The 16192-nt window shown below is 42.3% G+C and overlaps 1 protein-coding gene and 1 non-coding gene across 3 annotated transcripts in view; both read left to right on the top strand.

The window, feature by feature from the left end:
- Positions 1 to 3061: 3061 nt before the first annotated feature.
- The window catches only part of Gpatch1 (G-patch domain containing 1), a 43860-nt gene continuing 30729 nt past the window's right edge, over positions 3062 to 16192 (top strand). For both annotated transcript variants that reach the window (XM_046447943.2, XM_046447944.2), the window contains exons 1-6: positions 3062 to 3298; positions 10981 to 11115; positions 12410 to 12495; positions 13712 to 13872; positions 14691 to 14788; positions 15935 to 15993. In XM_046447943.2, the coding sequence (XP_046303899.1) occupies positions 3079 to 3298; positions 10981 to 11115; positions 12410 to 12495; positions 13712 to 13872; positions 14691 to 14788; positions 15935 to 15993 (759 nt within the window). In that variant the 5' untranslated portion in view covers positions 3062 to 3078. The remainder of the gene's footprint in view (positions 3299 to 10980; positions 11116 to 12409; positions 12496 to 13711; positions 13873 to 14690; positions 14789 to 15934; positions 15994 to 16192) is intronic.
- Positions 10529 to 10601, top strand: Trnaa-ugc (transfer RNA alanine (anticodon UGC)). The gene has a single exon. It is a non-coding gene; the product is annotated as a tRNA-Ala (tRNA).

The raw sequence follows: 16192 nt of genomic DNA, 5'->3' as shown, positions 1-16192 counted from the left end.
TCTAAAAATAAAGTTCGTTTCTTTTGACAAGTGGCTCCTGAATTGTGCCCAGCCAGACTGCGGCACAGGATGAAGCTTCAAGGACTTGGAAGGGCCCTTGTCCTCTGAACCTCAGTGATGAGGGGTCAGAAGGGTTGATTATTAGTGTTTTCCTGGATGCTCATGATTGTCAGGAATCTAAGTAAAATTCTCTATTATAAATTTATTGGGTGTTTCATGCCTCTTTGTAAGCTATACAGCACGAAAAATTCAGTTTGAATAATTTAGAAATAAAACCATGGACTTTCATGGTTTTATCTGGATATGTGGGTTTCCCTCCTGCCCCAGTCTCCCTAGTAGTTGTGATTCCAGGCATGTACCACCAAGCCTGGCTTGCTTTCCTTCCTTCCTTTCTTCCTTCTTGTATTGGAGATTGAACCCAGAGGCACTTTACCACTGAGTCTGCAGTAATCCCCCCTTTTAATATTGAGACAGATTCTCACTAAATTGCCTAGACTGCCCTCAAACATGTGATCCTCCTGCCTCTGCCTCCTGAGTTGCTGGGAGTGCAGGCATGTACCATTGCAGGCTAGGGATGTGGTTCAGTGGTTGAGCACCCCTGGGTTCAATTCCTGGTTCCAAAAATAAATACATAAATGAAAAGAATAAAAATGCATTTACTGATCACTCACTACATGCTAAGCAATGTTCTAAGTATTTGAGGATACAGCAAGGAAAAAAACCCTGCCCAAATCTATGCCCTCATGGAGCTTATGTTCATTCCAAAAGAGACAGACAATAAATACAATAACAAAGTCAATGAAATTACTTATTATGTTAGAAGGTGACAAATGCTGTGGGGGAAATACAGAATAAGGGGAAAGGGACTGCAGAAAATAGGGATTGCTTTTTCAATAGGGTCAGAGAGAGTTTCACTGAGAAAATAACCTTTGAACAGAGACCTGAAGGAGGTGAGGCAGTGAGTCACGTGATATGTAGGGGAAGAGCTTTCCTAGCAGAGGACACAAGTGAGTTGAAAGGCCTTGGTCTGTGAGTGTGCCAGGAGTGCTCAGAGAATAGTCACACTGCCTGAAAAGTTGTTCTGGAAGATGAATGGGAAGGGGACATTTTAACAACATCCCAGTGATTCTGAGTCAAGCACCCTATAACCCTCATTCTGAAATTCTGCCTTCTGGGTCAGGTTTTTACATCAGCCTCACCCCTCACTAGCTAGCTGAGCTTCATTTCTTTCTTCTGTGAAAGGGAGTTTGGGTTGGGATAATAGCACCTCATTTGACAGATTTTACTTCTTTCTTTTTTGGGGGGGTGGGTACCAGGGATTGAACTCCTGGGGTTTAACCATTGAGTCACATCCCTAACCCTTTTTATTTTTTATTTTGAGACAAGGTCTCATGAAGCTGCTTAGGGCCTGAGTTGCTGAAGCTAGCTTTGAACTTTTCTTTTTTTAAACTTTGATTTTTTTTAACATTTATTTTTTTAGTTGTAGGTGGACACAATACCTTTGTTTTATTTTTATGTGGTGCCAGTGCCTCATACATGCCAGGCAAGCGCTGTACCTCTGAGTCACAACTCCAGGCCTGAACTTTTTTTTTTTTTAAATTTTATTTGTTCTTTTTAGATATACATGACAGTAGAATGTGGTTTTATTCAATATATATATTAAAGAAAATATATATATTTAGGTTGCAGTTAGACAAAAATACTTTTATTTATTTATTTTTATGTGGTGCTGAGGATCAAACCCAGCACCCCACATGTGCTATGAAGTGCTCTACCGCTGAGCCACAACCCTAGCCCTAGAGTGTGTTTTGACAAACTATTACATATGTTGAATATAACTTATTCTAATTAGGATCTTATTCTTGTAGTTGTACATGATGCGGAGTTTCACTGGTGGCATATTCATATGTGAACATAGGAAAGTTATGTCCGATTCATCCTACTGTCTCTCCTATTCCCATTCCCCTTGGCTTTGAACTTTTCTTCCTCTGGCCTCAGCCTCCTGAGCCGCTGGGATTACAGGCCTTCGCCACTAGTTTTCTTTCTTTTTTATTCCTGGTTACTTCTTTTTCCTTCTCCATACTCCTTTCTTTCTCTCTTTTTTCTTTTTCTTAATTTGCTGGTGTTGGGGATTGAGCCCAGGGTTTCAAGCATGCTAGTACATGCTCTATCACTGGGCTACATCCCTAGCCCTTACTCTTCTCTTTTGCTCTTTTTCTTTCATTATCTTTTTTTTTTTTCTTCTTCATTTTTCTCTTTCAGCAAGTGTTGTCCCCAGCTGCCTACATGGGTACTTAGAGTCCCAGGATGTATGAATCCTTCTAGAGATCTGGAGGGGTACTCCACTTCTGCAAATATAAATACAGTGATAAGGGGCTGAGGCTGTAGCTCAGTGGCAGAGCACTTGCCTAGCATGTGTGAGGCAGTGGGTTCGATCCTTTGCACCACATAAAGATGAAACAAATAAAATAAAGGCATGCTGTCCATTAAAAACAAACAGTGATAAATTCAGAATGTGTGTGTGTGTGTGTGTGTGTGTGTGTTTGTTCCCATCCACCTCCATTTGTTTTTGGTACTGGGGATTGAATCCAGGGTGCTTAAATGAGCCACATCCCTACTCTTTTTTATTTTTTATTTTGAGACAGGGCCTCACTAAATTGCTGAGGCTAGCTTAGGACTCGAGATCCTCCTGCTTCAGCCTCCTCGGCCTCTGGGGTTACAGGGGAAGGCCACCAAGCCCGCTCCACCATACAGACTTCAGAATCTTGCATCTCCTCCCAACTCCAGCAGCAAGTGAAATCATAGAGGGGTGAGCGACACATCTGGAAGCACAGGAACTTTCCCGGATGTTGGCTGGGGTAGGACTGAGTAGGGCACTGATTGCTGGCAGGGAAGGGTAACTGGGGTGACTGACTGGAGTTGGGGGTGGGGACAGGTATGGGGTGTCACATTACCGAGAACCCGCCCTGTGGTTGGACACTTGAGTGGCTTCCATCTTCTTCTGGGCGTCTCCTCCTGATCGGCACGTCGCAGATTTAGGATGGCAGGCAACTCCTGCCTGGGTCCGCTTTGCATTGGATGGGCCTAAGCAGTGAGCGGCAGCGTGGGCTTTTTCCTATTAGTTTAGCCGAGAGCATCACTCCAATTCGCGGAGGAGGAAAAGCGAAAGGCTTTTGGCCCGCCTCGGCCCCCGTAGCGAGGGGGCGGGGCCCGGAAGAGAGCAGGATGGCGGCGCTGGACAGTGACAGCGAGGAGGACCTGGTCAGCTATGGGACGGGCCTGGAGCCTCTGGAAGAAGGTGCGGACCGAATTAGCAGAACCTAGAAAATAGGCTGGGGATCCAGGATTCGGGACCCCAAAGTGCAGCTTGGTGCTGGGCCTTTGCTCACTCGCTGTGGGCACTGGGGACGCAGCGATTGGGGAGGCGTGCGCTGCGCTCTCGGGGTGCTCACGTTCTGGGGGGAACACAGACCCAGAGGGATGAGAGATACAAATCTGATGAAACAGCTCGTGTGAGAGCGGGGGGTGGGGTCGGCAGGCAGCCTCTTCTAAGAAGGGGACGTTTGCGCTCAGACTTGAAACCAAGGAAGAAACCAGCCCTGGGAAGATCTGGGGGCGTGGGGAGGGGGAGCATTTCAGGCAGATGGAACAGCAAATGCAAAGGCCCTGTTGGGGCAGCCAGTTTAGTCAATGGAGGGACAGGCAGGCTGGTGTGGGTGGAACAGACAGCACCAGGGAGAAACCGGCAGAAGGTGATGTCAGAGGTGCAGGCAGGGGCTGCATCTTGGTATGGTAAGGAGTTGGGAATTTATATTAAATTTAAGAGAGCCATTGGAGGGTTTTAAACAGGGAGGGATGTGTGTGCGTGTTTTGATACAGGGGATTGAACCCAGGGGCATTTTACCACTGAATTACATCCCCACCCTTTTTATTTTTTGTTTTTTTTTTTTTTGAGGGTCTCACTCAGTTGCTCAGGGCTTCACTAAGTTGTTGAGGCTGGCTTCAAACTTGGTTATCCTCCTGCCTCAGCCAACCCCAGTTACTGGGATTAACGGTACAGAGGCATTGTCTCCAGACCTTTTAAATGCTATTTCCCTGCTTCACTCTTTCTCACTCTCAACCAGACTGTTCTCTGAGTCAAAGGTGGAATAATATTAGAAATAGAGCCAGAGCCAGACCTAGGCCTGTGGGGGCACACCTATAATTCCAGCTGCTCTGCTTGGCTGGGGAGGCTGAGGCAGGAGGATCAGGAGTTCAAAACCAGCCTCAGCAACAGGGGGGCACTGAGCCACTCAGTGAGACCCTGTCTCTAAATAAAATTCAAAATAGGGCTGGGATGTGACTCAGTGGCTGAGTGCCTCTGAGCTCAATCTCTGGTATTCCCCCACACACACCAAAAAAAAAAAAAAAAAAAAAAAAGAGAGAGACAGAGACAGGGTCTCTCTTAGCACCTTGCTGTTGTTGAGGCTGGTTTTGAACTCACAATTCTCCTGTCTCAGCCTCTGGAGCTGCTGGGATTACAGGTGTGCACCACCCCAGCCCCAGTCCTTTTTTATATCTCATGAAGAGACAGAGTTTCACTGAGTTGCTTAGGGCCTTGCTAAGTTGCTAAGGCTGGTTTTGAACTTGAGATCCTCCTGCCTCAGCCTCCCTAGCCACTGTGATTACAGTGTGTGCCACCATGCCCAGTTTGCCCTCAGCTTATAGAAGGCAGAGAAAGGCTAGTTTTTTAATTGCTTCTTAATGTTTGAAGACAGCCTTTCTGTTTCCTCTAAGACATCTCTGTTCCACACTCAATATCTCCAGTTCTGTGATAAATTCAGTCTCACCACTATTTTCAGAGCTCTTCTCCAAATAGATCAGCCAGTGGGTAGAACAGGGCTATCACTAGTATTCCATCATTCTTGACTATTCTTCATTGGAGAGTGTCAAATCTAGTAAAGAATTGCTGGGTTTCTGTTCTCGTGACTAAAAGGCTCAGGGGTCACTCCAGTTAAACTGGGCTAACTGGGCTGCGCAAAATAACCACACAAGAGACACAAATACCTTTTTCTTTGGGGTCGCTGTGACGGCTCCTCTGACTTAAGGGTCCGCAGAAAGAGAGCGAGCGAGAGCACACGCTGACCCTTTTTATTGAGGAGAAGCTATTCAAATGAGGCAAGGGGTCAGGTTTCTGGGGGCTGAGTCTATCTTCATGATGTCCACTGTCAGCAGGTTGACTGACACCTAGGTAGGCCACACCCAAAGGCACAGTAAGAGAAGGGGACACACACAAGGCACTTCCATGGAAGATTCTACCCTAAACAGGGCAAGGGATTATATTACAAAGGAACAGGTGAGCATAGCTTCACCCATGGGGCTGTAGCAAGACACACCCAAGCACCAGACACCGACCCTCGAACCCAAGAAGGGTGGGGAAAGCTCTGCCACATTCCTGCGACTGAGCACCTCAGCACCCAGCTGGGGAGTGTGACTCAGTCACATGTAAGGTTGGTCTCCCACAAAGAATAAAATCATAAATTTTTGCAAGTTCTAAAAAATGTGATATAGATGAGAAATATCCTGTACAAAACAACTAGAAAGCCTCAGGAGGCAGAATAGGGGTCCTGTAAAGACTGGTTAGAACTTAGCTATGCAAGAAGATGACAAGGGCTAAGCATGCATGCGTGAAGTTACTACAGCCATGTTAAACATCTGTTCCCATCATTTCTGTGTTTCTGGTCTCACGGCTATTTCCTTGTCAAGTGACATCTTGTTACATCATCAACTATTTGACCTTTATTTTTCTATTTCTTCTCTTTCTCCTCTTTCAGTATTAGATCCAGGGTCTCTACTACTGAGCTACATCCACAGCCCTTTTTATTTTTTATTTTGAGACAGGTTCTCTCTCTGTTGCCCAGACTAGCCTTTAACCTCTCAAGTATCTGGGATGATAGGCATTCATCACCACATCAAGCCCCATCCCTTTTATTCTATCTCACTATGTTGCCAGCCTCAAACTTGGGATCCTTCTGCCTCAGCCTCCCAAGTAGCCGGGATTATATGAGTGTTACCTACTGTGCCTGGCTCTAGTTCTTGTTTTGATGATGGACAAAAAATTTGAAATGAAGCTTACTAATCATGCATTCGAAGTGGAAGGAAAGGATATGTAATTTGTAGATTTTTTTGGTCTGGTCTAGAAACATCCTTTAATTTCTTAGTATTAAATTTTTTTGAGGATTGATCATTGTTTTCCTGCTTCCTTTATTTTTTCTTTTTTTCGTGCTGGGGATTGAATCAAGAGCCTCCTGTATGCTAAGCACACATTCCACTGAGCTACATCCCGTTCATTGTTTTCCAAACACTTTGAAGTTTAAATGCACTCTGACTATATTTTACAATATATAACACTATAACAATCACTTTTACTCTGCCTTTGAAGTTTTAGTGACAGGTTAGACAAACATTGATAGAGGAGGGACTCCACACCTTAATTAAAGTCACTGGTCCTGACTTTTGTTAAGAGTTAGCCAGGGAACTTAGTGATGGTGACCAACATGAAAGGAAATGGGCACTAGTACTTACCTATTCTTTCCCAAGATATTTTCACTTGGTTCCAGAATTAATTCTCATCTCCAACTCATTCTGTACCTCCTATATCTCCAAACACATTCTGTTTTCCTCCTTGATGCTGTGACTCTTATCCTTAAAACTACCTGTGACTTCCATCACCCACAGCACATACCATACACTCTACAGCATCATATTCAAGATCCTCCACACTGTCTGCCTTTCTGGTTCTGTCTTATACTTCTTCCCCCTTCTCTAGTCCAATTGGACTGCTTTCTCAAGATATCTAACAAGTTGCACCCACAGCTCAACATTGCCTTGTTATACCTCTTCGCTGATGGGTGTCAATGCTTCTGTTGGGAATCGTATCTTTATCTGCAGCTTTCAAAATTCTGCTCATGTCAAGCATGGTGGTTCACACCTGTTATTCCAGCTATTCTAGAGACTGAGACCAGAGGATCACAAGTTCCAGGTCAATCTGGGTACTTAGTGAGATCCTGTCTCAAAATAAAATTTAAAAAGGGCTCAGCATGTAGCTCAGTGGTAGAGTGTTTATGTAGCATGTGTAAGAGACCCTGGATTCAATCCCCAGTTCTGAAAAAAAAAAAAAATTCTTTTCATTCCTAAGGGTGGCTGATATGGCCCTTCATGTTGTCAGAAACACAGAAACATGCAGGACTCTTATGTTAGTCTCTGTGTTTAGTTTTCTACTCCATGGTCTAGAACCAAGATGCTTAATGAAAGGCCTCCAGTAAACTTCTGTCCAGGAATAAGTAAGGGACGGTGTGGGTGGTATCCCTGGCCTGGAGACAGAGTTAAAATATGATTCAGCTTTGTGCTTATTAAGTGTGGACTCCAGGGCAGTAACTTAATCAGTATCCTTATCATTGTATAATAAATGAAATGATTTCTCATATCTGATATGGAAGGAATTCATTGTTATTATTAGCAGTAATATGACAGGGCGTAGCTAAAATGCCACCTCCCTTCTGGAGTTTTCCCATCTCTGTTTCTAGAAGTGGCGCCTTCTCAGGAGTCCTATGGCACCTAGTTGGCCACACTGGTTGACCCTCATCATTTGTTGCTACAGGTCCCACTTAGTTGTCTGCAGATTGTATCTTCCCTTCCAGATCAAGAACAGGAGAGCAGAGCAAGAATAGTACCTAGGCCTGGAAGGACCTGCCCTTACCTTAGCCCAAGTATTCTTAGCTGGGATCAATTAGCAACGTCTGAGCTGGGTGCAGTAGCGCTAGCCTGTGATCCCAGCAGCTTGGGAGGCCGAGGCAGGAGGATTGTGAATTCAAAGCCAACTTCAGCAATTTAGTGAGGCTTTAGGAACTTAGTGAGACCCTGTTTCAAGGTAAAATACAAAAACCTCTAGGGCCAGGTGGCTCATGCCTGTAATCCCAGCAGCTCTGGAAGCTGAGGCAGGAGGATCACAAGTTCAAAGCCAGCCTCAGCAAAGGCAAGGTGCTAAGCAACTCAGTGAGACCCTGTCTCTAAATAAAATACAAAATAGGGCTGGGGATGTGGCTCAGTGGTTGAGTGCCCCAGAATTAAATCCCCAGTACCTGCTCCCCCAAAAAAACCCCAAATCAAAAAACAAACAAAAGTAGCTGGGGATGTGACTCAGTGATTAAGCATCCCTGGGTTCAATCCCTGGTATCATACAACAGCAGCAAAAAAATTAGCAATATCTGTAGGCATGTTTTGGTTGTTACAGTTATTGGGGTTGGGGTAGGGGGAGCTGCTACTGGCATCTGGTGTTGTAGTCCAAGGATGCTGCTAAACATCCTAAAGTGCCCAGGATATCTCCCCACAATAATTATCATTTAGCACAAACTGTCAGTAGTGCTGATGTTGAGAAGTTCCAACTTAGCCAACAATCATGCCAGTTGCACATGTGGTAATGAAGTGTATACTGCATTTCTAAGAAATGATTGAGCATCTTGGATTAGGGGGCCCAAGCTGTAATTTGGTTCTTTAGAGTAAAAAAAAAAAAAAAGAGAGAAGACATTGTAGCTGATATTAACTGAGCATCACTATGGTTAGACACTATGCTCATCTGTCTACATACTTAATCCTTATTATCATTTTACAAAGATGGGATCCATTGTTACCTTCATTTTATAGTCTTGGAGGCTGAGGTTTAGAGAGATTAAGTAATTTGCTCAAGACCATAATACTAACAAATAGTGGGATAGGGGGATTTGAACTCAGATCTCCTGATTTTCAAACCTGAGCTCCTGTTTGCCGTGCTGTAAGGTTATACTCCAGGAATGACCTGGACTTTCATAAGCCACAGATAAGATTTTAAGACTATGAAGCTGGAAGCTCCTTTATTTTTTGTCTTCTACTATTTGTTCCCAAAATAGGAGCAGCTGGGCTTGGTAGCACATACCTATAGTCTCCAGTACTTAGGCTGAGGCAGAAGCACACGAGAGCCCATGAGTTCAAACCGGTCTGGGTAACATAGTAAGACCACATCTCAGAAAAAGAAAAAAGAAAAAGAAAAATTTGGGAACTAAAGTAGGAGCTGACTTAAGTATTATAGTTAACAGCAGTCCATGTGCTCCTCAACACATCTTATACATTGTATGTAATAATGATAATAATAGCAATAGCAGCTAGTAATTTTAAAGTATTTATTGTATGCTACTTTTTTTTTTTTTTTTTTTTTTTGGTACTAGGGATTGAACTCAAGGGTGTTTAACTACTGAACTACATCCCCAGCCCTTTTTATGTTTTATTTTGAGACAGGGTCTCACTAAGTTGCTTACAGGCTCACTAATTGCTAAGGCTGGTTTTGAACCTGCAATGGTCCTGCCTCAGCCTCCTGAGCTGCTGGAATTACAGGTGTACACCACCATGCCTGGCATGTATGTGCTACTCTTCTTGCTGAGAACTTTATAGGCAAGCATTATTTAATTTGCACATTCTATGAAAGAGCTATTGCTATTAATGTCATTTCTCTTTTATAGATGAGGAGATTGAGGCACAGAGAGGCTAAATTAACTGAAGTTTAGTACCAGTAAAGGTGGAGTTGGCTTTAAAGTGCACAGTGCTGTGACTCTCAATCCCTTTCCCTTAATTAACCACTGAACCTATTTTCTGTTCTGTTTAAATAAATTCACAATTCTGCAATTTTAATTAGAGTCAATAAAATTAGGCAGGAATTTTTGACATATACTTGAAACCATAAATCTAAGGAATTTTTAGCCTAGGCTAAAGTGTATTAAATGTCTTTTGCTTGAGTGAGGTAACAACCCAGCTCTTTTTGACAAAGTTGAGAAAGGAATGAGTTTAAAGAATAGAAACTCTGGAATAAAGAGATTCACAGAAATTAAGGGAACCCTAAGACTTGGGGAAAACAGAGCCAGCCGTGATGGTGCACACCTGATCCCAGCTACTCAGCAGGAGGAAACAACTGAAGTATGAGAATCAAAATTTCAAGGCCAACCTCAACAAATAATGTGTCACTGCAGCATATTGCCTTCTTCATTGCCAGGAAGTTTCTCTTCCAGCTGTTTGAACCCTCCCTAATAATTTTTTTTTTTTTTTTTTGGTGCTGGGGATTGAACCCAGGGCCTTGTGCATGTGAGGCAAGCACTCTACCAATTGAGCTATATCCTCAGCCCATAATTTTTTTTGTAATGAAATTTAATAGGAAAAGCAGGGCATTTTTGATACAATATTTCTAAAATAAACTTGATAAACTATATTTTTTTGGACCCTATAAGCTAGTAAATTCTAGAAAGAGCAGCTTAATTTAAATAGTTATATTTGAAGTTGCAAGAATTAAAGATTGTTGTTTAAGAAATGACATTTTGGGCTGAGGTTGTGGCTTAGAGGTAGAGCAATTGCCTAGCAGGTGCAAGGCCCCAGGTTCAATTCTCAACACCATGTAAAAATAAATAAAATAAAGGTATTGTGTCCAATTACAACTAAAAAATTAATTAAAAAAAAATAAAAAGAGGGCTGGGGTTGTAGCTCAGTGGTAGAGCGCTTGCCTTGCATGCATGAGGCCCTGGGTTCGATCCTCAGCACCACATAAAAATAAATAAATAAAAATAAAGATATTGTGATCATCTACAAATAAAATATATATATATATATTTAAAAAAAAATAGAAAGAAATGACGTTTTCCTCAGAGGCTCTGGAGCTGAGGCAGGAGGATCACCAGTTCAAAGCCAGCCTCAGCAAAAGCAAGGCACTAAGCAACTCAGTGAGACCTTGTCTCTAAATAAAATTCAAAATAGGGCTGGGGATGGTGCTCAATGGTCTACTGCCCCTGAGTTCAATCCCTGATACTTGAAAAAAAAAAAAAAAGAAAGAAAGAAATGACATTTTATGACATTTTCCCTGAATTCTAACTCACCATTTTCTTCTTTTCATTCAAAACACATTTTTTTTTTTTTTTTCCCCTTCAGGTGAAAGACCAAAGAAGCCAATTCCTCTTCAGGATCAGACTGTCAGAGATGAAAAAGGAAGGTATAAACGATTCCATGGAGCCTTTAGTGGAGGGTTCTCTGCCGGGTATTTCAACACTGTTGGCTCAAAAGAAGGTATGATCTTTCCACTCACAGCTATTCCATTGCTAAAGCAAATGACTGAAGTATCCTGATTTCCCTCTCCTGCCTTTTAAAGAAAAGTTCTTCTTTAAATATTTTGGTGTATACACTGTAGTCTTTTGTATTCTTCAAATGCTTGTTGACTTTCATGTTGTCTGTTGACTGCAACCTGAAGATGAAAGATTTATGTTGTTTTTTTATTTTTTTATTATAACTTTATAGTTATACATAGTAATTGGGTTAATCACGACAAACTCATACAAGTATGGAATTTGATTTCAATTCAGGATCTCCCCTTTTACCTACCCCTCTCCCTCCTGTGTTCCTTGAAAAGAGTTTTTTTCCACTTTGGAGAAAAATGGATACATTCTAACCAGATGATTAAATCATAATAATGACTTTGTTTCATACTGTGTCTGCCATGTACAAAGTACCCTCACCAGGATTCACTGAGTTAATCATTGATTGTCTCACCTGACTCAGTGACTAAGGAGGACAGGTGTCATAGGTGTTTAATAGATGAGGCCATAGGGTCAGGGAGGTTAAGGAGTCAGCCTTGCTTTAGAACTATCTGGGGAATCACCAGTGGCTCTGCTAACACTAGGGACCTCAGCATGATTGGTTACTACTTGCTCTCACCCTAGAGAAAAAAAATCAATTGAAAATTTCACATTATATAGTATAAAACATTACATATTGTTTAAAATAATGTATGTGTGTTTTTTGTTGTTATTTTGTTTTTGTTTTTCTTTTGAGTACTATGGATAAAACCTAGGGCCTTGCTCATACTGAACAGGTACTCTACCACTGAACTACACCCCCAACCCCATATTGTTTCTTTTCTTTTTTTGTGGTACTAGAATTTGAACCCAGGGGTGCTCTACCACTGAACCACATCCTCAGTTTTTTTTTTGTGTGTGTGTAGTGCTAGGGATGGACCTCAGTTCTTTTAAGTTTTTATTTTGAGACAGGGTCTTGCTAAGTTGCTGATGCTGGGATTACAGGTGTGGGCCACCATGCCTAGCAGAATTTTATTTCTTTTGTTTCTAATTCTTAAAGGGAGACCTCACTGTATTCACTAAGATTTGACAACAGGGGCTCTAAGGATTAATAAAAACTTTATTTGAGTTTGTTTGAGTAATTATGTCTATATAAGCAGTGTGATGGGCAGTAACTGAAAGTTTATAGTTATTGTGAGTTTCAAGTTTCTATATGTTACTTAATTATGTAGCTATAAACCAAAATATTATGTAGGATCATAAAGTCTAAACTCTTTTTTTTCCCCCAGGATGGATACCCTCTACTTTCATATCTTCACGACAGAATAGAGCAGACAAATCTGTTCTTGGTCCTGAAGATTTTATGGATGAAGAGGTGGGTGCGCAAAACTTTTTAGTGCTGGTTCAGAGATGGGATGTGTGTGGTTGGTTGTCATACCATCCCTCTCTCCAGAAAGTCCAATGTCTGATTTCCTCTTTGTTTATAAGGCTTTATCGGCTTAGTTCAGTTGTTTTACATGCCCATTCCTAAAGCTGTCCCTGGTAAGGAAAACAGGACCAAAATGACTGCCTTAGATAAGATAGGAACCCCTATTCATTAACTATGCCCTCCCCCATACTGGGCACACCACTCCTAAAGTGCTTGGTGGCCTGGACAACCTCAGAGCTCTAACAAGGAAAGAGGAAAGGGGCAATGGATGTTGGATAGGCAGCCACGGCATCTGCTCCAGAAAATGCAAAAGGACTCAAGGCCTGGCACATAGGCACTTAAAGTGCTTGCTGGCTGTGACGCTAAGTTTGCTCCTTCACACTGACCTTTGAAATAATATATATTACATAAAATTATATATAAATAATATATAATTACATATAAATATAAATTTATATATAATTTTTTTTTTAAAAGGTACGACCTCTTTTTTTTTTTTTTTTTTTTTTGGTACCGAGGATTGAACTCAGGGGCACTTGATTGCTGAACCACATCCCCATTTTTTGTATTTTATTTAGAGACAGGATCTCACTGAGTGCTTAGTGCCTCCCCCCCCCCTATTTTTTTAAAGAGAGAGAGAGAGAGAGAATTTTAATATTTATTTTTTAGTTTTCGGCAGACACAACATCTTTGTTTGTATGTGGTGCTGAGGATCGAACCTGGGCCGCACGCATGCCAGGCGAGCGTACTACCGCTTGAGCCACATCCCCAGCCCTAGTGCCTCCCTTTTTACTGAGGCTGGCTTTGAACTCACAATCCTCTGTCTCAGCCTCCCAAGTTGCTGGGATTACAGATGTGTGCCACTGTGCCTGGCGATCTTTGAAATATTGTTGAAAAAAACCTTGGCCCCTACTTCCTGTCTTTCCAGCTCAGTGGTGTCTGTGGCCCCACTGAGCAGCCATTTTTGAGCTCTGTCCTTGGCTACTAGCCTTTCATCATGTGAAGATGAGATTCAAAGTCAGTGTGAAGTCTGCTACTCTGCTGTTCTTGAGCTAAACTTTGTAGTTTTAAGAAGAAGTAAAGCTATGCGATATATCATATTTAACCATTTTCCAAATAATGTAATTCTGTTTCTTTCTTTTCTTTTTTTTTTTTTTTTTAGGATCTTAGTGAATTTGGGATAGCACCTAAAGCAATTGTTACCACAGATGATTTTGCTTCCAAAACCAAAGATAGAATACGAGAGAAGGCCAGACAGTTGGCAGCAGCTACAGCCCCTATTCCTGGAGCCACTCTTCTTGATGACCTCATAACGCCAGCAAAGTGAGGAGAATTTAATTCTGACTGTTCTGCTCTTGGCATCAGTGCTTTGCATATGTGTGATTATCTTAATTAGGTATAGTTTAGTTACAAACAAGAGAAATCTTCTTAGACTAGATGTCTAAGTGAAAATAGGTTTTAAGTAGGTGTGGTGGTGCACGTGCATAATCCCAGCTTCATGGGAAACTGAGGCAGGAAGATTGTAAGTTCAAGTTTTTTTTTTTTTTAAATATTTTTATTGTTGATGGTCCTTTATTTTATTTATTTATTTACATGCAGTGCTGAGAATCGAACCCAGTGCCTCACACGTACTAGGCAAGCACTCTGCCACCCCAGCCCAAGAATGCAAGTTTGAAGGCCGCCTAGGCAATTTAGGGAGGCCCTGTCTCAAGGAAGAAAAAAAAAAGAGCTGGGATGTAGCTTTCCTTTCCCCACCTCCCCCATAGGCCTTATGGGCTCTCCCCAGTCTGCATCATCTACCCCCTCTTTCGGTACACCTTGTTCTGCTTCTGGGCATGTGGCCTGATATGGCAGCCACAGACATTTATGGTTTCTTAGGCCATTTGCTTGACAAGGACTATGTAGAGTTCCTGTGTGCCCATCCCAGGACCTGGGAGAGAGAACATCTGATTGACTTCCCCATTTGAGGCGTGCCCCCCAAACCTAGGCAGCTGTAGCTGGAGCAACAGGGCTGTGTTATTCTGATGGGAACCAGGGGGGAGCATAGATAAAACAGGGAGCTGGGCCAGAATTCAGATGTTGCTTATTTTTTACTGTTGCAAATGTAAAAAGAAGTTAATTTTCCATGATTGCTATCCTAGATTATCTGTTGGTTTTGAATTGCTAAGAAAAATGGGTTGGAAGGAAGGACAAGGAATTGGTCCTCGTGTAAAGAGAAGGCCACGCAGACAAAAACCAGGTATGTGTATTGGTTGTCCTTAATTCTGTAGCATGCCTTTTAATGGCTTTATGTTGTGGAAAAAAAAAAAAAATATGAGGCTGCGTGGTATACATGTTTTTGAAACTAGGGATTTAACACAGTGGTGCTTAACCATTAAGCCACTGAGCTACATCCCCAGCCCTTTTTATCTTTTATTTGAGAAAGCATTTTGCTAAGTTGCTTAGGGCCTCACTGAGTTGCTGAGGCTGACTTTGAATTAGTGATCGCCCTGCCTCAGCCTCCCGAGTCCCTGGGATTACAGGCATGTGCCACCATGCCTGCCTGCTTTTTATTCTTCATTTTATTTTATTTATTTTTGAAGTCCTGGGGATCAAACTCAGTGTCTCATGCATATGAGATAAGTGCTCTACCACTGAGCTACATCCCCGGCTCTTTTTTTTTGTGTGATGGGGTGGTGTACCGGGGATTGAACCCAGGGGCACTCAACCACTGAGCCACATCCCCAGCCCTATTTTACTTAGAGACAGGGACTCACTGAGTTCCTTAGTGCCTCACTGTTGCTGAGGCTGACTTTGAACTTGTGATTCTCTTGTCTCAGCTTCTGTAGCTACTGGGATTACAGGCGTGCACTACCACACCCAGCCCATCCCCAACCCTTTTAATTTTATTTCAAGATTGGCTGCCCAGGTTGGCAGGAGGCAATCCTCCTGCCTCAGCCTCCTAAGTAACTGAGATTATAGGTGCATGCTGCTGTGCCCAGTATGATATTCATGTAAAATTTAGCCTTTTTATGTGTAATGCACAATAGCTTCCTGAAGGATGGTAGTAGTCCACATTCCCACCAGCAGTGTATGGAAGTTCCTGTTTCCTGTGTCACAGTTTATCATTATTTTCTAATTTTTCCCCTGTCCTCAGTACCCCCAGCTAGATTAAGTGAACTCTCCAAGGGTTGCAGCCATTTTCTTTGGTTCTCCCTGGTGCTGGTGCAGAGTGGTTATTCACTAAACACATGCATTACTGTCAGGGTACCTATTGGCTGCAGGTGTAGATCATAGTCCCCTTGTGATCTACTCTGATCCTAAAGTGCAGCCAAGTACCTGGGAAGAGTGTTAGTAAGTTGGGTTTTAAGTTGCTCATGACTAATGCCTTTGAAATCTCTTACAGATCCTGGAGTAAAAATCTATGGCTGTGCATTACCCCCTGGAAGCTCTGAAGGTTCTGAGGTATGGTTTAGTAGAACCTGTTACTTTATGACTGTGAAATTTTAGGGGCAAGAAACAACTTTATAAATAAGTCACATCCCATTACCATGAAATACCCATACTCTAAAATTGTCCTGATTATGTCAGGTAATGTTTTCAGCAACACACCAGCACCATAGATGTCCCATGTCTGTTCAGATTCTTTTTTTAAAATTTTTTT

The sequence above is a fragment of the Marmota monax genome, unplaced genomic scaffold (genome assembly GCF_021218885.2).
Source record: "Marmota monax isolate L192 unplaced genomic scaffold, Marmota_monax_Labrador192_F-V1.1 WCK01_AAM20220418_F8-fsc00101, whole genome shotgun sequence".
NCBI lineage: Eukaryota > Metazoa > Chordata > Mammalia > Rodentia > Sciuridae > Marmota > Marmota monax.
Note: the sequence above shows the minus strand (reverse complement) of the source record. Positions and strands in the feature narration are given on the sequence as shown.